Genomic DNA, 24,429 nt, shown 5'->3' with positions numbered 1-24,429 from the left:
CTCATGCACACAACCGTTTAATTTTTTGCGGTCTGTAAACCGCGGATCCTCAAAAAACGGATGCCGCCTGGGTGCTTTCTGCAATTTGCGGAACGGAACGGGCGGCCCATTGTAGAAATGCCTATTCTTGTCCGCAAAACGGACAAGAATAGGGCATGTTCTATTTTTTTTGCGGGGCTACGGAACGGAGCAACGGATGCAGACAGCACACGGAGTGCTGTCCGCATCTTTTGCGGCCCCATTGAAGTGAATGGGTCCGCATCCGAGCCGCAAAAAAACTGCGGCTTGGATGCGGACCAGAACTACGGTCGTGTGCATGAGGCCTAAAGCTGACAGTCTGCAATTAAAGCACATATTGTTTGTTTCATTTCAAATCCATTGTGGTGGTGTATAGAGCCAAAAATGTTACAATTGTGTCGCTGTCCCAATATTTATGGACCTGACTGCATATTCTCTAGATAATTTATGTAGAGCCCGGAGGGGTTCATTTTTTACAGTGATGCCTGAATCGATTGGTCTGGCTCTGCCGGTTCTGGTCGCTGGATTTTTAAAGGAGCACAGTGGATCTGAACGACGGCGTGACCAGGGAGGGTGTATCGTAATCTGCGTTGCGTTTCTTCTTGATCTGGACCTGTATCAGGTGGCTGTATAATGATAAACTATGAATGTGACCATGCCCATTATTTTACCCTTAAACATAATGGCGACCACTGTTGGTGAGCACACGAGGTGACAAGAGGTGGAGCATGCGCAGTGAGAGGAGGACAACGCCGAGGTCTTTGCGCGGTTTTCATGAGATCTACATGTACAGACATGGTGATTATTTTATAGGACCATGATTCCCTCCCTGGTCATACAGGTTTACATATCGTTGACATTATTTTGATGGCCAAGCGGCTTTTAATGTTTATGCACAGGCACTTTATTGGATTTATACACATGAAGGTACATATATGAACTATATTTGACTAGAATCATGTTGACACTGTATGCAAATTTTGGATTGTTTATATTGGTTACTAATTACCTAATTATGGGATATATAAATAGATGCACTTGCACGTTGTAATTCACTTGGCTTGAGAAGGGTCCCGTGAGGGGACTGAAACGTCGCTGCGACGTGTGAATACACTTTTTTTTTCACTGTTTACAGAGGTGTGCTGTGGATTTTTTGTATATATATATTATATATACACTGCTCAAAAAAATAAAGGGAACACAAAAATAACACATCCTAGATCTGAATTAATTAAATATTCTTCTGAAATACTTTGTTCTTTACATAGTTGAATGTGCTGACAACAAAATCACACAAAAATAAAAAAATGGAAATTAAATTTTTCAACCCGTGGAGGTCTGGATTTGGAGTCACACTCAAAATTTAAGTGGAAAAACACACTACAGGCTCATCCAACTTTGATGTAATGTCGTTAAAACAAGCCAAAATGAGGCTCAGTAGTGTGTGTGGCCTCCACGTGCCTGTATGACCTCCCTACAACTGTGCATGCTCCTGATGAGGTGGCGGACGGTCTCCTGAGGGATCTCCTCCCAGACCTGGACTATAGCATCTGCCAACTCCTGCACAGTCTGTGGTGCAACGTGACGTTGGTGGATAGAGCGAGACATGATGTCCCAGATGTGCTCAATTGGATTCAGGTCTGGGGAACGGGTGGGCCAGTCCATAGCATCAATGCCTTCGTCTTGCAGGAACTGCTGACACACTCCAGCCACATGAGGTCTAGCATTGTCTTGCATTAGGAGGGACCCAGGGCCAACCGCACCAGCATATGGTCTCACAAGGGGTCTGAGGATCTCATCTCGGTACCTAATGGCAGTCAGGCTACCTCTAGCGAGCACATGGAGGGCTGTGCGGCCCTCCAAAGAAAAGCCACCCCACACCATTACTGACTCAATGCCAAACCGGTCATGCTGGAGGATGTTGCAGGCAGCAGAACGTTCTCCACGGCGTCTCCAGACTCTGTCACGTCTGTCATGTGCTCAGTGTGAACCTGATTTCATCTGTGAAGAGCACAGGGCGCCAGTGGCGAATTTGCCAATCTTGGTGTTCTCTGGCAAATGCCAAACGTCCTGCACGGTGTTGGACTGTAAGCACAACCCCCACCTGTGGACGTCGGGCCCTCATATAACCCCCATGGAGTCTGTTTCTGACCGTTTGAGCAGAAACATGCACATTTGTGGCCTGCTGGAGGTCATTTTGCAGGGCTCTGGCAGTGCTCCTCCTGTTCCTCCTTGCACAAAGGCGGAGGTAGCGGTCCTGATGCTGGGTTGTTGCCCTCCTACGGCCACCTTCACGTCTCCTGATGTACTGGCCTGTCTTCTGGTAGCACCTCCATGCTCTGGACACTACGCTGACAGACACAGCAAACCTTCTTACCACAGCTCGCATTGATGTGCCATCCTGGATAAGCTGCACTACCTGAGCCACTTGTGTGGGTTCTAGACTCCGTCTCATGCTACCACTAGAGTGAAAGCACCGCCAGCATTCAAAAGTGACCAAAACATCAGCCAGGAAGCATAGGAACTGAGAAGTTGTCTGTGGTCACCACCTGCAGAACCACTCCTTTATTGGGGGTGTCTTGCTAATTGTCTATAATTTCCACCTGTTGTCTATCCCATTTGCACAACAGCATGTGAAATTGATTGTCACTCAGTGTTGCTTCCTAAGTGGACAGTTTGATTTCACAGAAGTGTGATTGACTTGGAGTTACATTGTGTTGTTTAAGTGTTCACTTTATTTTTTTGAGCAGTATATATATATATATATATATATATATATATATAATTTTATTTTTGCCTAGAAATGATAGGCACACTTTAATTAGGAAGTTATTTGTACCCCAAAAGGGCAGCATTGAAATGTACAGCTCGTCCTACAAACAACAAGCCTTCATAAGGCTACGCTGACTAATAATAACTAAGTTATGGTTTTCGGAAAGCAAAGATAAAAAAAGGAAAAGAAAAATGCTTTGTGCAAAATAGATAGCATATATGAAAAGAGTGACTTTTTAAAATTACCTTTATTTAATATTTAAGCGGGTATAGGTATGTATATACCAACAGTGGTGTACTACAATTTATCGAAATTAATCAGTGGGGGAGTAGTAACCCCCAAGAAGAAAAACAGACATCGTGACGGGGTGAGCACTCGAATACAGATGAAGGGAAGAAAGTTCTGACCCGAAAGGATTACAGGGTTGAAGAAAAGAACTTACCCTAGAGGCCCTAGAGGTCTGCTAAGCCCAGGGCGACCCCCTTATGGTGGAGGTTCCTTGTCCCCAAACCTAGTGCTACCCGGTCCCTAGAAATCTCTAAACAGGAAGTTACAATTACGGTACTTAGCTTTGCAGCCAGATGTCAAACCACGAGATATTTTTTGCAGGTCACCAAAAGAAAGAAATAAGACTCTTTGTCCCGCTCAAGGTGCCTAGAAACGAGTAAATATATAACAAAGCCTATCAGCGGGAGGCCAAAAATGCCTAAATGCAGCACAAGGACACATATGCAACTCTGACAAGGCCCACAGCATTATACATATCAGATAGTTTGATCAGGCTGAACGATTAAACTAGGCATATTTACAAAGAAGCATGTCGGTACAAAGTAACACATGCCTACAGGCAGCATTTAAACACACATCAGCTCTGATAAAGGCCCGCAGCATTACATATGTCAGGTAGTTAAATCAGGCAGAGCAATTGTACTTACAGGCGAGAGGAATGGAGGATTGCCCACAAAAAATCCGGTTTTTCGGGCCCAAAGCTAACCCTTGCTGTGGTGGAGCCGAATATTAAAAGCCGCGCTGTCCAGAACCAATTTCCGTACGCTAAAGGACTCCTTCCGCGTTTGGAACGCATACCGGAACGCAGATCACTATGAACGAGTCCCTTCCGGTATTGTGACACGCAAGGTGAAGCGCATAACGAAACCGGAAGTAATATGACGTCAGTTGCTGGTACTGAGTGGAACGCAGCAATGGAACGCATTGTCGGATAAGATATTCCCTCGATGCTTCCAACCATTTCAAGACCCTATTAAAAGGCCCCCCAGTAATTGGGATCATCAACTTAGGTCTGAATACGAATATTAATAGTATATAGTGGCTCTCCACCCTCCAGCAAAGGCCACAACGAAAAAAGGGGGGAGGACCTCATCCAACCAGTTTTACTTAATAATAAGATATTCAGAAATTCATAATAAGGGAAAGGTTAATGATCGCTTAGGTCATCCCCTATAAGATGAATACCGCCAAACTTAGTAAAGATAAGGTGATCTGATACTAGAATCACCTATACATAAAGATGCTTTTCGCATTGATTCGTCCAGTTCAGGGGCTACATACCAAAAAATAATTACAACTTATTACTGACGGAAAATACATACTAGAAGGACAGGGGATTATTAGATGAAACATGTAAAATTTAGTCTTTCGTTCAGACCCAGTGGGGATTGGGACTGAAACCGATAAATCCAAGAGGCCTCTTTTCTAAGAATCCTCTTGTCCCAGTCACCTTTTCTTTCAGGTAATGGGAGTACCTCGAGTACAGAAATACGAGCAGAGGCCACATCGCCCCTATGGCAGTTATTAAAATGATGGGCCACCGGTGTATCTTTTAGTTTTTTTATGTCGTTTAAAGGGTTTCTACCACTTGGATTTCACATAATTAGGTGTCCGCTCCGCTAGTGTCTGCTCTGCCAAACTATCCTGCTATAATAGCTTTTGGGGCAGCCGTTTACCTAAAAAAAGAACTTTTATTAATATGCTAATGACCCTCTAGGTGCTATGGGGGCGCAGGCGCAGTGGAGATGTCTGAGCAGGGAAGCGGTCGGACATTCACTGCGCATGCGCCGAATACAGCCGCGCACGGCGCATGCGCGTGAAGTCGTCCGTTTGATGCATTCCGAAGCAGATGGGCGGGCTGGAGGGAGGCGCTGAGCGGCGGCATCTTGAGAAGGTAGACCGATCCTCTAGGTGCTAATGACGCCCCCATAGCACCTAGAGGGTCATTAGCATATTAATAAAAGTTCTTTTTTTAGGTAAACGGCTGCCCCAAAAGCTATTATAGCAGGATAGTTTGGCAGAGCAGACACTAGCGGAGCGCTAGTGTCTGACACCTAATTATGTGAAATCCAAGTGGTAGAAACCCTTTAAATGCTCGCAAATCCTTCTTCTGAATTCTCTCTTGGTCTTGCCAATGTAGTCCAAAGGACAATTACATTGGCAAATGTACACAACACCTTTTGTTCTACAATTGACAAAATCCCGGATGGTATAGGAACGTTGTGTCACAGAACATATCACTGTTTTAGAGGTATTAAAAAAATTACAAGCCTTGCACGATCCGCATCTAAAAACACCCAAGGGCTTACGATCTAGCCAGGTGCCTTCTTTTTTGGGACCCTCATAGTGGCTATGGACTAAACGGTCCCGCAGACTTCTCCCTTTGCGATAAGTCACTTGGGGGTATTCCCTGATCGCCTGCGTTAGGTCTGGGTCCATTGTTAGTACTGGCCAATGTTTTTTCAAGATGGACATTACTTCCCTATTGCCAGAGTCGAAGGTGGATATAAGGCGAATCTGACCCTCACCCGAACTATCTTTATGCTTTGGCAGCAGTAGGTCCTCCCTTCTCTTTGATTCTGCATATTGGAAGGACTCTCTCAGGAGGGGCAAAGGGTACCCTCTCTGCAGTAGTCTGTTTTTTAATTTTTGTGATTCAGAATAAAAATGACTTCCTGAGGAGCAGTTCCTGCGAACTCGCAGGTACTGCCCCCTAGGGATCCCTCTCTTTACAGCAGGTCCCTTTATTGGTCCTCCCACCAACCCAGGAGGAGATTGGCATACGTCGGGGCACAGGAATTCCCCATTGCCGTCCCCCTGAGTTGGTGGTAAAAGGAACCATTAAAGGGAACCTGTCACCAGGATTTGGGGTATAGAGCTGAGGACATGGGTTGCTAGATGGCCACTAGCACATCCGCAATACCCAGTCCCCATAGCTCTGTGTGCTTTTATTGTGTAAAAAACCCGATTTTATACATATGCAAATTAACTTAAAAGAGTCATATCTTACTTGTGTGACCAGAGAAGAGTCATATTTTCAAGCTCTGACTCATCTCAGGTTAATTTGCATATGTATCAAATGAGTTTTGTTACACAATAAAAGCACACAGAGCTATGGGGACTGGGTATTGCAGATGTGCTAGCGGCCATCTAGCAACCCATGTCCTCAGCTCTATACCCAAAATCCTGGTGACAGGTTCCCTTTAAACAGAAAATAATTATGCGTTATGGTATATTCCAAAAGCCGTAGAACAAAATCATTGTGTTGGTTAAACTGAGTACCTCTGGTGTTGAGAAAGGATGAAACAGCCCCAATTCCTCGGTCGTGTGGAATGGACGTGTACAGTGATTCGACGTCTATGCTTGCAAAATACTGTTGGGGTTAACAGATAACGTTTCAATTTTACGGAGAAAATCCATAGAATCCCTAAACGATGGTAGGGTCAGTACGAAATCACAAAGTACCTTATCAAGGTAGATACCAGTGTGGTGTGTTAGGGAGTCAATACCTGATACGATGGGCCGTCCCCTAAGGGGGTGTACCCCCTTTTGTATTTTTGGCAAGCAATAGAACGTAGCCGTTTGGGGGGCTTTCGGAAGTAGGAAGTCAAATTCTGTTTTATTCATAAGGCCCTGTTGCAAACCCTGAACTAAGATTTCTGGTCAGGTCTGCAAGAAAGCTCTCCGTAGGATCAGAAGGGATTTTTTTATAACTTTTTTTTATCATTTAATAGTGTGAGGCACATTTTTTGATACTTGTCATGATCAAGCAGTACCAGATTACCACCCTTGTCAGATTGTTTTATAATCAGGTTTTTGTTATCTTCCAAGTTTCGTAATGCCTTAAATTTAGGCCCAGATAGATTGGAGTGATAGGGATCAATCGTTTGTAGCTGTTCAATCTCAGAGGTCACCAGGCGCAAAAAAATGTAAATATGCTCAGTACTGACCAAAGGTGGCAACCTGGTACTTCGAGATCGTAATTCCGTGAATGCAGCTTTACCAGGTGTTCTTATGCCCTCCTCCCAGAGTTCCATAAGATTTTGGAAATCAGGGAAGTCATCTGGGTTGATCCCTAGGTCCAGGCACGTTTTTTTATTGCAATTTTGGAAGAATTTGTGCCACTCGAGCTTCCTCCCAAAAAGATTCAAATCTTTTATCCACGTAAAGGTATCATGTCTTGTCGTAGGCACAAATGATAATCCCTTGAGTAGCGGCCCCCTCTAATCGTTCCTCTGGTATTTGGAAAAACTGCCCCCTCTGAATCAGAGAAATCAGGTTCAGAAGATGATATCTCTGAGTCAGTCTGCAAATTATTACTCCTTACAAAGGTATATGCCTGGTTTTCTCTGAATTCTCCCAAATCTTTAACAAATTGTCTATGTTTTCTCTCCTTGATGAGGTTCTGGAATCTGTCTACCGCTGTTTGAAGGGAAGATTCCCTCTTATCAAAGTCTGGATCAGATTAAATTTTGAGGGCCGATTCTATAAGTACTTTTAATTTTTCTGACGTATTCTCAAAAGTTCTTTTTTCCTCATCAAGGAGAAGTGACATCAATTTTAGGGAACTACAAGTAATTTCTTGATCCCATTTATTTAAAAACTCAGGGGACGTAATCCGTTCTGCTGGTCTCAGAGGAATACGTAGGCCTCTGGGGACTATTTTGTGTTCAAGGTAGTTTTCAAATGACTTTATTTCCCACCAAGACTTGATGTTGTCTTTGTAGCCCTGGTATAGATCTTTGAAGACTATTTTACAACTAGCCGAGGAAGTTAATCCCGGGATTTCCCTGTCCGAAAAAATGTCTTTGGCTTCCTTAATTAAATCATCAGTGAATAAGGTGCCGTTAGGAAACTGGCCATACTTGAATTAACTAAATTATTATCAGCATTAAAGTTTTCTTAGAAGATGCTTTGTCACAATCGTTTTAGAAGTAAGTAGCATATATGAAAAGAGTGACTTTTTAAAATTACCTTTATTTAATATTTAAGCGGGTATAGGTATGTATATACCAACAGTGGTGTACTACAATTGCTGAAATTAATCAGTGGGGGAGTAGTAACCCCTCATTTTTCTTTACTCGAGGTACTCCCATTACCTGAAAGAAAAGGCGACTGGGACAAGACTGGGACAAGAGGATTCTTAGAAAAGAGGCCTCTTGGATTTATCGGTTTCAGTCCCAATCCCCACTGGGTCTGAACGAAAGACTAAATTTTACATGTTTCATCTAATAATCCCCTGTCCTTCTAGTATGTATTTTCCGTCAGTAATAAGTTGTAATTATTTTTTGGTATGTAGCCCCTGAACTGAACGAATCGATGCGAAAAGCATCTTTATGTATAGGTGATTCTAGTATCAGATCACCTTATCTTTACTAAGTTTGGCGGTATTCATCTTATAGGGGATGACCTAAGCGATCATTAACCTTTCCCTTATTATGAATTTCTGAATATCTTTTTATTAAGTAAAACTGGTTGGATGAGGTCCTCCCCCCTTTTTTCATTGTGGCCTTTGCTGGAGGGTGGAGAGCCACTATATACTATTAATATTCGTATTCAGACCTAAGTTGATGATCCCAATTACTGGGGGGCCTTTTAATAGGGTCTTTAAAATGGTTGGAAGCATTGAGGGAATATCTTATCCGACAATGCGTTCCATTGCTGCGTTCCACTCAGTACCAGGAACTGACGTCGTATTACTACCGGTTTTGTTATGCGCTTCACCTTGCGTGTCACGATACAGGAAGTGACTCGTTCATAACGATCTGCATTCCGGTATGCGTTCCAAACGCTGGAAGGAGTCCTCTAGCGTCCGGAAATTGGTTCTGGACAGCGCGGCTTTTAATATTCGGCTCCACCACAGCAAGGGTTAGCTTTGGGCCCGAAAAACCAGATTTTTTGTGGGCAATCCATTCCTCCCGCCTGTAAGTACAATTGCTCTGCCTGATTTAACTACCTGACATATGTAATGCTGCGGGCCTTTATCAAAGCTGATGTGTGTTTAAATGCTGCCTGTAGGCATGTGTTACTTTGTACCGACATGCTTCTTTGTAAATATGCCTAGTTTAATCGTTCAGCCTGATCGAACTATCTGATATGTATAATGCTGTGGGCCTTGTCAGAGTTACATATGTGTCCTTGTGCTGCATTTAGGCATTTTTGGCCTCGCGCTGCTATGTTATATATTTACTTGTTACTAGGCACCTTGAGCGGGACAAAGAGTCTTATTTCTTTCTTTTGGTGACCTGCAAAAAATATCTCGTGGTTTGACATCTGGCTGCAAAGCTAAGTACCGTAATTGTATCACACAGTACTCATCTATTCCTTTACCCCCTGATGAGCCTGATAAATGTTAGGCGAAACGCGTTGGGGTTTTGTGTATATAATTAATTGTTCTTTTGGTTTAAGAGAGTAATGGTGACATTCAACCATTAGGATTACCAGTCACTCTCCACCGTATCATCATTTAGTATCTTCCTGTTTAGGGATTTCTAGGGACCAGGTAGCACTAGGTTCGGGGACAGGGAACCTCCACCATAAGGGGGTCGCCCTGGGCTTAGCAGACCTCTAGGGCCTCTAGGGTAAGTTCTTTTCTTCAACCCTGTAATCCTTTCGGGTCAGAACTTTCTTCCCTTCACCCGTTTTCGAGTGTTCACCCCGTCACCATGTCTGTTTTTCTTCTTGGGGGTTACTACTCCCCCACTGATTAATTTCGGTAATTGCAGTACACCACTGTTGGTATATACATACCTATACCCTCTTAAAGCGAACCTTTCACCAGGATTTCACATAATAAACTATTACCAGTACCTTATAGATTATCCTCATTGTGTTTGAATGCATTATTGTGCCGCTTTCCTGGGATGGATATTCATGAAAAAAACGAGTTATACAGTCCTGTCTCCAGCTCCTGAAGTCACGCTTCTGAAGTCAAGGGGGTAGCCCTTCCCTCACTCCGGGCTGTACCTCCCCTGCTCTAACCCCGCCTCTATGTAGTGTAACTGACACCCGGCTCAGTCGCCGGGACCGCGCTTGTACAGGCGGCGCATGAGCCGTCGGACTCGAGCGCGATCCTGTAACTGAATCGCGCATGCGCCGTCCCCGATGCCTACCTGTCTTCTCTTCCTCACGCGCGATTCAGTTACAGGATCGCGCTTGAGTCCGACGGCGCATGCGCCGCCTGTACAAACGCAGTCCCGGCGACTGAGCCGGGTGTCAGTTACACTACTTAGAGGCGGGGTTAGGGCAGGGGAGTTACAGCCCGGAGTGAGGGAAGGGCTACCCCCTTGACTTCTAGCGTGACTTCAGGAGCTGGAGACAGGACTTTATAACTAGTTTTTTTCATGAATATCCATCCCAGGAAAGCGGCACAAGAATGTATTGAAACACAATGAGGATAATCTATAAGGTACTGGTAATAGTTTATTATGTGAAATCCTGGTGAAAGGTTCGCTTTAAATATTAAATAAAGGTCATTTTAAAAAGTCACTCTTTTCATATATGCTACTTACTTCTAAAACGATTGTGACAAAGCATCTTCTACGAAAACTTTAATGCTTATAGTAATTTTGTCCAAAATAGGCAGCAACTTTAAAGGGGTTGTCCACCTTTTGTAAAAATGATATTGTCTGGCTTCACCCGTGAGGTCCCGCATACCACTGCAGCCAATCACTAGCTTCAGCTGTCTTGTGCTGTATACTGCTAAGGCCAGTGATTGGCTGCAGCGCCAAGCATACAGAATGGCGGCAGTGATGGATTGAAAGGGGTTTGAAATGGTGCATGTAACATTTTTTTAACAACCTCCCCACCTTATGTCATTCTTTATTATCTGGACAACCCCATTTAAAGAGATACCATTTCCCTGAAGTCCCTTGTACATGTCCTACACAGGAAACCCACAAACCTACTTCCTCTACAATAGTTCACGAACTATCTGATGAAATAATCTGATGCTGTGGTTCTGGCATGCATGAGTCAAAGAAGCAAACGGTGAAAAGAGAACACTTCGGCTTTGTGACTACTACTGCGCTTATGACTACTTTTGGTCCCAGCCGCACACCGTACAGGCCGCTAATCACTCCTTCCCACTACAGACTACAGGTCCCGGGGTGCCCCGCGCTGGGGGAGGATTATCACGTGACCGGGAGTCTCTGTACTGTTGACGTCCTCAGCCACCGTGTCTGCTAGATGCGGCGATTCCAAGGGGAAGGGGCTTCGGTGTGTGCGGCCGGGGGCCTGTCCTGGAGGTGGGGGACACTCTGACTCCTGGGGCTGTTCTAGGTAAGACCCCGCAGCCCATTCTGATTATAATGGTCTAATGATTCAGTAGGGATTTCCGGGAATTTTGTAAATGGTATGCCTATACTAACTATACACTATGACATGGATAATACCTAATACAATGACTCCTGGGAATTGCGCCCCCTATTGACAGTGTGGCCACCAGGCTGTGGGAAGTCTGCACTTCCTGATGTTTCTATGACTGTAATGGGCTGAAGGACCCCTGGTAGAGCGTGTACCCAGGGGCGTAGCTACTGGGGAAGCCAATTTAGGAAGGGGCCCAGGAGTACAACAAATGGATTTATTCTCAGGGCTCAGTACTGCTATTACTCCCTGCTCCCTGGTCGTCTCCGGACGCCTGCGCTGCACTAAGTCCTGGCAGGGCGGGACCAAGTGTGCATAGGAGCTCACTATATCCCGACGTCAGGTCACAGGGAGAGGAAGACGCCCGCTAGAGGGGAAGAGAGGTGAGTGTTTGTTTTTTATTTTGGTCCAACCTGAGGTCTGCATTAAGGGGGGCGTTTAAAAATTGACTATGGGTTCCATTCAGTTCTAGTTACGCCATAGGATGCACCCCCTGACTGCTGGACCCCTGGGTCATATGTGTACGGTATATATGCAGTCACTACCCATACAACACTGCCCCATTCATCCCCTGGTCGGGAGAAGTGCTGCACCAGACCCGTCCAGCAGCAGCAGTCTCCAATGAATAACACAGCGCACAGCATGGGAACTAGCGCTTGCGCAGTGCCATGCGCCCAGTTATTCAGTGGTGGCCACGTGCTTGTATGTCAGTGGCCAGAAGTAATGTTACAGTTACTTAAATCTTAACATTTTCTTTAATTTTGTTGTCTTTTTTAATTTCCAGTAACAACAAACTGAACTCATGAAGGATCTCATTTGAGGCCTGGCTTGTGAGATTCTGCAGCCATGGACTTCCCGGCGTCACCCCGCAGAGTAGCCGCCCGCCGAGGGTTCTTTTCACAGTACACACATCATCATCTGGTGGTCTTCCTTCTGACATTTTTTAGGTGGGTGAATCAGGAGTTTATTAACGCATTGTAACATGCTCTGTTATTCCTCCTGGCAATGTTGGAATCGATTCACAACTGGGTTTGGCCATTCCCCTTTTCAGTAAAGGATGTCCTTGGGCTACTTTCACACTGGCGTTTTGGCTTTCCGTTTGGGAGATCCGTTCAGGGCTCTCACAAGCGTCCAAAACGGATCAGTTTTGCCCTAATGCATTCTGAATGGAAAAGGATCCAGTTAGAATGCATCAGTTTGCCCCCTGATCCGTCTCCATTCCACTTTGGAGGCGGACACCAAAACACTGCTTGCAGCGTTTTGGTGTCTGTCTGACGAAACTGAGCCAAACGGATCCATCCTGGCACACAATGTAAGTCAATGGGGACGGATCCGTTTTCACTGGCACAATAGAAAACAGATCCGTCCTCTATTGACTTTCAGTGGTGTTTAAAGGGATTCTGTCACCTCCCCTAAGGCAAAAAACGATTTAAAACCAGCCATGCAGCACAGCTTACCTGGATTAGGCTGTGCTGTTCAATCTTGAAATCCGTCCAGCAGTTAGTTCAAAAAACGAGTTTGATCAATGAGGAAATGCGTCCTGAAGGTGCCCAGAGGGGCGTTTTTTTCTTCTGAGAGAGCCCAGTACCGCCCCTCTTTCAGTGCCCAGCCCGCCTTCCTAGTACTTCCTAACTGCCGCCTCCAGCCTGCCACAGCCTCCCCTTCCTCTCCTCCCCCTCCCTCTTGCCGAACGAAGTCTCGCACAGGCGCAGTACCCACTGAGGGCTGCGCCTGTGCGATCATCAGGAGACTGAGGGCGGCAGCTTCATCTTCGTCACTGGGCATGCGCCGAGCCCAGTGACGTCCGATGCTCGCTCTTCCCTGCTGAGGGAAGAGCGAGCATCGGACGTCACTGGGCTCGGCGCATGCCCAGTGACGAAGATGAAGCTGCCGCCCTCAGTCTCCTGATGATCGCACAGGCGCAGCCCTCAGTGGGTACTGCGCCTGTGCGAGACTTCGTTCGGCGTGAGGGAGGGGGAGGAGAGGCAGGAGAGGCTGTGGCAGGCTGGAGGCGGCAGTTAGGAAGTAAAAGGAAGGCGGGCTGGGCACTGAAAAAGGGGCGGGACTGGGCTCTCTCAGAAGAAAAAAACGCCCCTCTGGGCACCTTCAGGACGCATTTCCTCATTGATCAAACTCGTTTTTTGAACTAACTGCTGGACGGATTTCAAGATTGAACAGCACAGCCTAATCCAGGTAAGCTGTGCTGCATGGCTGGTTTTAAATCGTTTTTTGCCTTAGGGGAGGTGACAGAATCCCTTTAAGACGGATCCGTCTTGGCTATGTTACAGATAATACAAACGGATATGTTCTGAATGGATGCAAACGGTTGTATTATCTGAATGAATGCGTTTGTGCAGATCCATGACAGATCCGCACCAAACGCGAGTGTGAAAGTAGCCTTACACGCTAAAATTATCAGCACTGATTGGACTGCCCCGCCGACAAGAGGAATAGTAAAACCCAGCTCTGTAATGTCATTTCACAAATGGACTCGGACATGTCTCTGACTGAAATCTCATTGCAGCAGAATGTGTGAACATCTTCTAGAAAGGTTTTCTACTTGTACAATTTATGGGGTCATTTATAAAACTGGTGTAAAGTAGAACTGGCTTAGTTGCCCATAGCAACCAATCAGATTCCATCTTTCATTTTCCAAAGGAGCTGTCAAAAATGAAAGGTGGAATCTGATTGGTTGCTATGGACAACTAAGCCACTTCTAGTTTACACCAGTTTGATGAATAACCCCATTAGTTTTGTGTCAAGTCCAATAATAAAGAATGACTGATAATCCAGCATCTCTCAGGTCCCATCGGTGGTAGATGAAAGGAATTATATATGTAAAATTAATCTGACACTATTGGGGCCTGTTAAATGCCAGACTATTGGATTTATTATGGATTATAGGATGCCAGATCAGCACAATATGACAGTATTAGATTGTTTTCACTTCCATTTTGGTGCCATAGCCTGCTTCTGGGCAGCGTGGAATATCATGAAGCCCTTTTCCAGTAATTTAATAATGGCACGTCTCTTCTTGGCCCACATCCCAGACTGGCTTCTCCGATCTGACCTGAATTACAGGTTTATATAGTCCAAGATGCAGATCATGTGACCGGCTATCTCAAACATTAGTATTATTGAATTTGGACTTGACATACAATGTCAGCGAAGGGTAACTGACTGCGGCGTCTGTTCACTGCAAGGGAGCTCAGTTAAATGTCAGAGAGGAGTAACTGACTGCAGCATCTTCACTGCAAGGGAGCTCAGTTAAATGTCAGAGAAGGGTAACTGACTGTAGCATCTTCACTGCAAGGGAGCGCAGATAAATGTCAGAGAAGGGTAACTGACTGCAGCATCTTCTCTACAAGGGAGCTCAGATAAATGTCAGAGAAGGGTAACTGACTGTAGCATCTTCACTGCAAGGGAGCGCAGATAAATGTCAGAGAAGGGTAACTGACTGTAGCATCTTCACTGCAAGGGAGCTCAGATAAATGTCAGAGAAGGGTAACTGACTGTAGCATCTTCACTGCAAGGGAGCTCAGATAAATGTCAGAGAAGGGTAACTGACTGTAGCATCTTCACTGCAAGGGAGCGCAGATAAATGTCAGAGAAGGGTAACTGACTGTAGCATCTTCACTGCAAGGGAGCTCAGATAAATGTCAGAGAAGGGTAACTGATTGCAGCATCTTCTCTACAAGAGAGCGCAGTTAAATGTCAGAGAAGGGTAACTGACTGCAGCATCTTCACTGCAAGGGAGCTCAGATAAATGTCAGAGAAGGGTAACTGACTGCAGCATCTTCACTACAAGGGAGCGCAGTTAAATGTCAGAGAAGGGTAACTGACTGCAGCATCTTCTCTACAAGAGAGCGCAGTTAAATGTCAGTGAGGAGTAACTGACTGCAAAGGAGAGCAGATATCCTTTTACTCTCACGTATCTTAAATGGGGTTTTACAGTTTTCTGTAACGTTCTACTGTAAGGCTAGTTTCCCACTAGCGCTTGTATATACAGTCCTGATCAAAAGTTTAAGACTACTTGAAAAATGGCAAAAAATCATATTTAGCATGGCTGGATCTTAACAAGGTTCCAAGTAGAGCTTCAACATGCAACAAGAAGAAATGGGAGTGAGACAAAACATTTTTTGAGCATTCAATTTAATGAAAACAACAAATAAACTGAAACAGGCTGTTTTTCAGCTGATCAAAAGTTTAGGACCACACCTCCAAAACCTCAACAACAAAAAAAACTTAACCCCCCCCCCCCCCCCCCTAAAACAGAAATCCAACTTCCAAACATGAACTCAGTAATGAGTAGCTCCGCCGTTATTGTTTATCACTTCAAAATTTCGTTTCGGCATGCTCCATGAGGTGAGTGGGAACATTTCTCCAAGTGGTGAAGACGGCCGCACGAAGGCCATCTACTGTCTGGAACTGTTGTCCATTTTTGTAAACTTCCCTTGCCATCCATCCCCAAAGGTTCTCAAAGGTTCTCAATTGGATTTAGATCAGGGGAACACTCAGGATGGGCCAAAAGAGTGATGTTATTCTCCTGGAAGAAGTCCCTTGTCCTGCGGGCATTGTGTACTGTAGCGTTGTCCTGTTGAAAAACCCAGTCGTTACCACACAGACGAGGGCCCTCAGTCATGAGGAATGCTCTCTGCAACATCTGGACATAGCCAGCGGCCGTTTGACGCTCCTGCACTTCCTGAAGCTCCATTGTTCCACTGAAGGAAAAAGCACCCCAGACCATTATGGTGCCCCCTCCACTGTGGCGCAGATGCCTTCTGATGGTTATGGGGCTGCAGTCAGCACCAGTAAGGGCCTTAATTTGGGTCGAGGATCGTCCAGTGTCTTGACGGACAGCCAATTGGATCCTCCGGCTCAGTGCTGATGAAATTTTTTGGGGTCTTCCACTTGACTTTTTTGTTCCATAACCCTCAAGATCATTTAAGAAATTCCAAATGACTGTCTTACTGCGTCCCACCTCAGCAGCGATGGCGCGCTGTGAGAGACCCTGCTTATGCAGTTCAACAACCCGACCACATTCAAAAAGGGAGAGGTTTTTTTGCCTTTGCCATGACAACGTGTGACTACCTGACAGAAAATGACAATGAATCCACATCTTTGCACAGATTTGGCCTTTTAAAGGCATGTGGTCCTAAAATTTGGATCAGCTGAAAAACAGCCTGTTTCAGTTTATTCGTTGTTTTCATTAAATTGAATGCTCAAAAAATGTTTTGTCTCACTCTCATTTCTTCTTGTTGCATGTTGAAGCTCTACTTGGAACCTTGTTAAGATCCAGCCATCCTGTTACAGCAGGGAAAACGATGTAACTTCCGGCAATGCTGGAATGCAGAAAGCCCTGCCGGAACAGCCTGCCAGATATATACAAGCGCTAGTGGGAAGCTAGCCTAATTTACTTTGTGTTGTCAAGACTGAGTGGTAGAAAGAAGGTTCTTTGTCCTTCCAGGTGCATTTTATGTAGGTTTCTATAGGCGTCTGATATTCTGTCCTGTTGGTGCCCGATGTAAGGAATCTTCCTGTATGTGCCATACAGCAGTGCCTTTGTCAGGTGGCGTTCATCCCCGCTCTGTCCGGCCTTGGCTTTTATTTCCGTCTCTCTCTTTCCTCCCCAGCTATGCTCTGCTCCATGCATCGAGGAAAGCCTTCAGTAACGTAAAGGTCAGCATAAGTAACCAGTGGACGCCATCCGACCTAAACGCCTCAGTGTTCAATTTGGACCCTAATAGGGTAAGACCAGTAATTCAGACAAGTCCTGATAGTCCGCCATCTCCCCTGTACAATGGAGCCTGCCTGAGAACCCACAAGCCCCTGCTGGGTACATTGTTGGGAATGTATTGTAACATGACTGTATTATAACTGGAGATAGCAGCCACTTTGTTTGTCACCCAGCTTTCCCAGAATCTGATACAATACTGCATCTCCTGGTTGTATAAAATATATATATATATTTTTTTCAGACCTGGAATGGCAACAGTCTCTTTCCCAATCATGAGTCCGCCACCATCTTTCTGGGTTTACTGGACACCATTTTCCTCTTCTCGTATGCAGTGGTGAGTCTTTATTCTTATCCGATGTTTTCCCTCTGCGGTTGGTATCCTTGGGATGGCATTTTGTGGCATTCTTACTGGCTTTTTATTTATTTTTTTCCAGTTCAGAAACTCTGTGACTAGATGATACTTTAAAGGGGTTGTCCAGCTTTTTGGACTTTTTATTTTATTTTTAACTTTGAACCCTAGCCTCTTGTACCTTGTAAAAAACAAAAACAAAAAAAAATTACTTAAAATTCTGGCCTTTTCTTCTACAAGCCTCCAGCAACCCTGAAAATTTAGGGCTTGAAGGAGGCCTTGCAGGGAAATGTATCCTGGCTATTTCATGAGCCGTACGGTAATGGTCAGCTGATCACTGGGGAAGCTATCCTCATAAGACAACCCAGGAGCAAGAAATGAATAGAAATGAAATATTCTCAGTGTAAGGGTCCATTCACACGTCCGTAACGTGTTTTGCGGATCCGCAAAACACGGACACGGCAATGTGCGTTCCGCATTTTGCGGACAGTTCATCGCCGGCACTAATAGAATATGCCTATTCTTGTCCGCAATTGCGGGAACGGAAATGCGGACCCGAAAGTGCGTGTCCGCATTTCTGGATACGGGCAGCACATCGTGCGGGCCCCATAGAAATGAATGGGTCCAAAATGCTGAACGAAATTGCAGACGTGTGAATGGGGGCTATTGCATTCATGTCGGGTCCTCCTGAACAAGAGATGCTCTTTGGAGCTGCTCATCGCTGCTGATAATTTCTGGAGGTTTCAAAGGAGGGAACCTCTGCTACAAAAAAAACCCTGTATATACTGTATTCTGAAGAAAAGGCTAGAGATTGTGTGTGTGTATAAATCTGTGCATTTTTTGGATTTAAAGCTGTGGTTTCTCTGGTCACAGGGTCTCTTCGTCAGTGGCACCATCGGCGACCGGTTAAACATGCGCTATGTCCTTACTTTTGGCATGTGCTTGTCTGCAGTAACGGTATGTCATGATTGATTGGTTATCTGACTGTGATCGCTGTAATCTCCAACCTCCACAGCTTATCTCTATGACCAGAGCTAGGCTACGTGTAGTAAACAATGTAATCACAATGTAGACCTGCTGTACCAGGAGGGTTCACCACTAAGTATTTTGTCCCCGTGGGGTCAATGAGGCTGCATTACATTTCTTTCTAGTGGCTGTGTACAGTACTGCAGCTTTCAGTTTAAAGGGACACTGACAGGCACAATTAGCATATTTAGTTATATATATGGCAATACAGGTCTTATGAAGTTGTCACAGACGGTGTACAGGAAACAAGACAAAGCAACATGCATATATGACTGAGTGGATCCAAAGCTAAGGAACCAAAAGGGAGACCCCTGCACAAGACCTGAGACTTTCCCTGGCTGCTCAGCCTATGCAAAGATCCGAAAGGTGGAAGGTTGCATATCCACGTACCTCGACTATATAACCCCTGAACACCCTACAATAGTGAGGGGACACGACCACCGGCTCCCTACACCAGACACGGAGGGAGTCAGGGTCACCTGGGATCCAGCAAACAGAAAATAACAGATAAAAGTTCAGCACTTAACTTTGTAGCAGACTGGAAAACAAGATCAGCATGCACGCACACTCCAGGAAGTAGTATAAGCCACCCAGTAATGCATTATGGGGCGGAATTTAAAGGGATGCAATCAGTCCAACTCCATGACAGCTGAGAGAGGCTAACGAGATGAGGAACTGAACAGCACAACAAAGAGAACTCAAGGAGGAGGTTCTGAAAGGCTTCTGTCAGAGCTTCTCAGCTGTCTGGTTGTGACAAAAGTCTATTAAAATCATCTAAGTATCCCCCCTGTCCACCTTATAAATAGGGAAATATAAAGTTTTATAACCTGCTTGTCCGGTCACCAATCTGCCCAAGGAGCGGCGTTTCATCTGAAAATGCGCCCAGCCAGCCGCTCCCAACTGCCGTTCTGAAGCCCCGCCCAGCTCATCAATATTCACTTCTCTGGGCGGCGGCTACAACTCTCTCCACGGTCACGATCCTGCGCATGGGCACCTATCATTAACCCCTTTTGAGATGTGAGTGAGCAGCGCTCTGAAGCGCTGCTATGAACAGTGCCTGGCGCATGCGCATGAGGCAGAGGCTGCAGCGGCCTCGGGGACGCAGGCAGGGTGTGTACGCAGGCGCGATCTAACCACAGCGGGGCGCAGAAGATTAGACATGAACGATGCCAGGAGGATTCGATTGCCCATGCGCAGGATCGTGACCGTGGAGAGAGTTGTAGCCGCCGCCCAGCGAAGTGAATATTGATGAGCTGGGCGGGGCTTCAGAACGGCAGTTGGGAGCGGCTGGCTGGGCGCATTTTCAGATGAAACGCCGCCCCTTGGGCAGATTGGTGACCGGACAAGCAGGTTATAAAACTTTATATTTCCCTATTTATAAGGTGGACAGGGGGGATACTTACATGATTTTAATAGACTTTATAAGACCTGTACTGACATATATATAACTAAATATGCTAATTGGGCCTGTCGGTGTCCCTTTAACCCCTTCAGGACTGGGGGATTTTCAATTTTTGCGTTTTCGTTTTTCACTCCCTGCCTTCCTCTAGTCCTAACTTTTTTATTTTTCCATTCACATAGTTGCATACCATGTAGTAGGAAGCGGAAAAACGCTATTCTGATAAAGGTTTTTATTTTATTTTTACACTGTACACTATGTGGTAAAATTGATCTGTTACCTACATTCTCCAGGTCAGTATGGTTACAAGGATACCACACTTGTATAATTTTTCTTGTGTTTTAATACTTTTTTTTTAATAACCATATTCTGACCCCTATAACTTTTTTGTAGTTGTGTGAGGGCTCATTTTTGAAGACGAGCACATAGTTGAAGCCTCTGTAACATTAGGATATTACATGATGAATAATTTCCTACCTGTGGTGTGACTGTATTTTTTTTGTCTTTTTTAGATGTTTGTATTCGGCACAGTCACTGAATGGCTGCACTTCTACAACAAGGTCTTCTACTGCCTGATATGGGTGATTAATGGGCTGCTGCAGTCGACAGGATGGCCCTGTGTGGTGGCAATCATGGGGAACTGGTTTGGAAAGTCAGGGTATGCATTCCACAGCACTTTACGGATATTATCATTATACTGTCCCCAGCAGAGCTCGCAATCTAATTTCCCTATCATTATGTCTTTGGAATGTGGGAGAAAACCCCCACAAATACGGGGAGAACTTACAAACACCTTGCAGATGTTGTCCGTGGTCAGATTTGAACCTGGGACCCCAGCGCTGCAAGGCCACCAGTTCTAACCACGGTGGCACCATGGATCTGTGGGGAAACGTCAGATTCCCTGCAGTGCCACCACAGGAGCAATGAAATAATATACTGTCCATTCAAATCAGTGGGTTTATGGGTTGTGTGTGTAATGCATTTTACACTCTTGTCAAAAGACGAGGACCTATATATTTGGACCCCCTACTGGGTTCTCTAATAGGGTTTATGAAAATGGGTTTTCTAAACTGGGTCACTGCCACATCTCTCCTTAAAGGGGTATTCCCATCTCAGACTATGGGGGCATGTCGCTACACTGAGACCAGAGCGGGGGAAGGTGGTGGCCAGAGGACCCCAGGTTTTCCGGTGTCCGGCCACCGCCAAGGGCTCTCCCCATAGGGTTAAATGGGAGCGCACCACGCTTGCGCAGCCACCGCTCTCAATCATTTCTATGGGGCCGACAGAAATAGCCGAGAAGTGAATAATAATACACCGTAATAAAACTATATAGGTAATGTGCCATTGCGCATAGTGCACTTTTAGGCAAACCAAATGGGGATGAGTTGCAGTACCTCCTAAATGGCAGCGTTGACATAACTGGAATATCCCTTTAACTAGAGGGAGAGTCCCTGTAGGCAACTATATTGGTTGGCTTCCAGGATAAAAACAAAATGGCTGAGGCGGCTACCTGCAGTGTAAGTGGCTTACTTTCTTCTGAATTGTCAGCTATTTTTTTTCCCCCCATATAGACGAGGAGTAGTGTTTGGATTGTGGAGCGCCTGTGCTTCTGTTGGAAATATTTTGGGGGCGTTCCTAGCATCATCGGTACTACAATACGGGTATGAGGTATGTAGATATTTAGATAGATCACATTACATTTTAACTATGACATGAGCAGTGATTTTGGCCAGTTTTATGGCCACAGCACTGGATGGGTCAGACTCTAAATCTGGCCTTGGACCTATGACACCCATGAGCCATCTTCCACAAAGGCTTTGCCATAGAAGGTGCAGAGGTTGCTGTTGGACCCTGGTGCCTGGGGGATACTGATATATGAAGGGATGAGATTCTGAGGAATAATGGTGATAAAAGGACAGGATTCAGTTTATGAAATATAAAAGGTCTAGTTGGTTACTGTTGATGAATACGTATGTGAGATGTGTATGTGGCACTTAATAATATAGCCTTTTTTGAGATTCTGTGCCATTTTTATATATCTCAAAAGCTATGCCCCCTTGTTTGCCAAGTCTTTTGTGCTGTCCTCATAACATGGCTGATGATGGAGGGTATGTCTGTCCACATAATTCCAAGGAGCCACACGCTTCGTACACTTCGGTTCGGCATCTAGTAGCGTGATCTGTGCCTGTGCAGTGGTGTAGCTGGCTGATGGGTATCGGATAGGGATCGACCGATTATTGGTTTTACCGATATTATTGACCGATATTCAGGATTTTGAAAGTTATCGGTATCGGCATCTATTTTACCGATATACCGATACCGAATCAGGAACAAGGATCGCGCTGCTGTCAGCGCTCTCCGTGTTCCCTCAGCAGCACAGGGGAGACGGAAGCAGTGTCTCCCTCCCCCTGTGCTGCTGCCACCAATGAGAGGCGGGAGGACAAAAGGAGAGTCTGTGGCCACTGCGTCACCAATGATGTTGCCTGACTAATTTATTCAAATTCAACAGGAGGCGGGAGCTGGCTACAGAATCACATAGCCGGCTCCCGACCTCTATGAGCGGTAGCTGCGATCCCCCAACCCCAGTGTTAGACATTGGTGGAGCAGTGCGCCCCCCACCCAACCCCCCCAGTATTTATCATTGGTGGCAGTGGCCCCCTGTCCCCTCCTCATTGGTGGTGCAGTGGCAGCTTCTGATCGGAGCCCCAGCAGTGTAAGCCTGGGGCTCCGATCAGTTACCATGGCAGCCAGGACACTACTGAAGCCCTGGCTGCCATAGTCAGCTCCCTTGCTGCTGTGTGCACAAAGCACAGAGCAGCAGGGAGAGTGTGAAGTCCTATTCACCCTAATAGACATCTATCGGGGTGAATAGGACAAGGGTTCTAGCCCCTAAGGGGGCTAAAAGTTAGTATAAAAAAAAAAAACAAAAAAAAAAAAAAACACAAACACCAAAATATTAAGTACAAATGAAAAAGAAAGATTTACAAAAAAAAAAAGCTACACGTTAACAATAAACATGTCCATTTTCAGCAGATTTGTGTAGGATTTTTTTTTAAATATTATTATTATTATTTTTTTTTATGAAAATGCACAGAATAATAATATCGCTATAAATTATCGGCTATCGGCCTGAAAGTTCACAGATTATCGGTATCGGCTCTAAAAAAATCAATATCGGTCGATCCCTAGTATCGGAGCTGTTTGTGTGCCTGCGCAGGCCATTTCCCAGCACTCGGTGTATTCAGCTGATATGATTTTCTCCTTTACTGGGCTTTGTAGTTCGACTTTGGGATAGTGGGCAATGAGCAACCTGGCTGGTAACATAGGCTTCTTATAGCTCCTGTTAGTCAACTTAGTCCGTGAATATGAGACCATATAGCCTACAACTCGTAAATGAAGAATAATACTACCACTCTGTTGTCGCTTATATTCTGGGGAACAATTGGCCAGACAGGTTATGATCCATCTGATGGACTTTCACAGTAGCCTGGATCTGTGATACCTGTCTTTATTCAAAAAGCCGATATCTTTCCGATTAGAGATGGACAGGGCTGGAAGAAGAAGTAGTCCGGCCTCTGTGGTTATGTGGGGGAAGTCAGATATGGCTGTCTGGGACATGGCTGTGATTGGAGGGGATGTATGTAAATTACATTGCTGTCCTATCTGTCTCCTAAGTATGCCTTCCTGGTGACCGCTTCGGTGCAGTTCGCTGGAGGGTTGGTTATCTTCTTTGGTCTGGTGACCACGCCAAAAGAACTGGGTAAGTTGGTAAAATAGTGTAAGAATACAATTAAAGGGGTTGTCTCATCTCGCCGTTACTTAGCTGACATGAGACACAGTCCTGACCACCTCCCAGCAGGGCACACCAGCGCTCGCTGTTTCATTAGTTTTTATTGCGCTGCATGCGAACTAGGGAAACGACAAGTTATGGTGTCTCCCTAACTCAGAAACCGCATAGCTTGCTGTGCTTTGCTGTTTCCATAACTCGCATGCGCCATGATGGAAGCTACTGAAAAAGCGAGCGCCAGCCCACTCTACTGTTTCATGGCCCACTGGTGGTCAGGACTGTATCTCATCTCACCTTAGTAACGGCGAGATGAGACAACCCCTTACAATTTTTGCACAGTGTTTCTGTAAATGTATTCTATTCTCAGGTCTTCCTGATGCTGGGGAAGAGGAGAGTGAGAATGTGGAACAGGAGGAGGCAAACAGACCTCTCATCAGTGGGGATAATGAGGGGGACAGCGAGTCAAGTTATTCCATCCAAGCTCCTGAGACTGCCAGTCAACCCAAAGCGATCGGCTTTGTACAGGCCTGCTGCTTGCCTGGAGTATTACTGGTGAGGATGAATCTTGAGTTACATCCTGAAAACAGTGCTGCAGTCACAATTTACCTGTTGGTCAGTGGAAACAGTCAGCAAGTTTAGTGCTGTATATGCCTCTAACAGCTAAGCTGAGCTCTTCTAATGCAGTTAA

At 45.4% G+C, this 24,429-nt stretch overlaps 1 protein-coding gene across 2 annotated transcripts in view; it reads left to right on the top strand.

The window, feature by feature from the left end:
* The first annotated feature begins 11,226 nt into the window (after positions 1–11,226).
* SLC37A3 (solute carrier family 37 member 3) overlaps positions 11,227–24,429 on the top strand; it is a 30,438-nt gene continuing 17,235 nt past the window's right edge. The window contains exons 1-9 of one of the 2 annotated variants that reach the window (XM_044272477.1): positions 11,227–11,359; positions 12,228–12,390; positions 17,077–17,191; positions 17,422–17,514; positions 18,403–18,486; positions 20,467–20,612; positions 21,526–21,622; positions 23,630–23,714; positions 24,109–24,293. In XM_044272477.1, coding sequence (XP_044128412.1) covers positions 12,290–12,390; positions 17,077–17,191; positions 17,422–17,514; positions 18,403–18,486; positions 20,467–20,612; positions 21,526–21,622; positions 23,630–23,714; positions 24,109–24,293 — 906 coding nt within the window. In that variant the 5' untranslated portion in view covers positions 11,227–11,359; positions 12,228–12,289. Of the gene's footprint in view, positions 11,360–11,802; positions 11,827–12,227; positions 12,391–17,076; positions 17,192–17,421; positions 17,515–18,402; positions 18,487–20,466; positions 20,613–21,525; positions 21,623–23,629; positions 23,715–24,108; positions 24,294–24,429 lie in introns of those variants that run through there. The other variant, XM_044272479.1, reaches the window with a different exon arrangement.

The sequence above is a fragment of the Bufo gargarizans genome, chromosome 11, assembly GCF_014858855.1.
Source record: "Bufo gargarizans isolate SCDJY-AF-19 chromosome 11, ASM1485885v1, whole genome shotgun sequence".
Lineage (NCBI taxonomy): Eukaryota > Metazoa > Chordata > Amphibia > Anura > Bufonidae > Bufo > Bufo gargarizans.
Note: the sequence above shows the minus strand (reverse complement) of the source record. Positions and strands in the feature narration are given on the sequence as shown.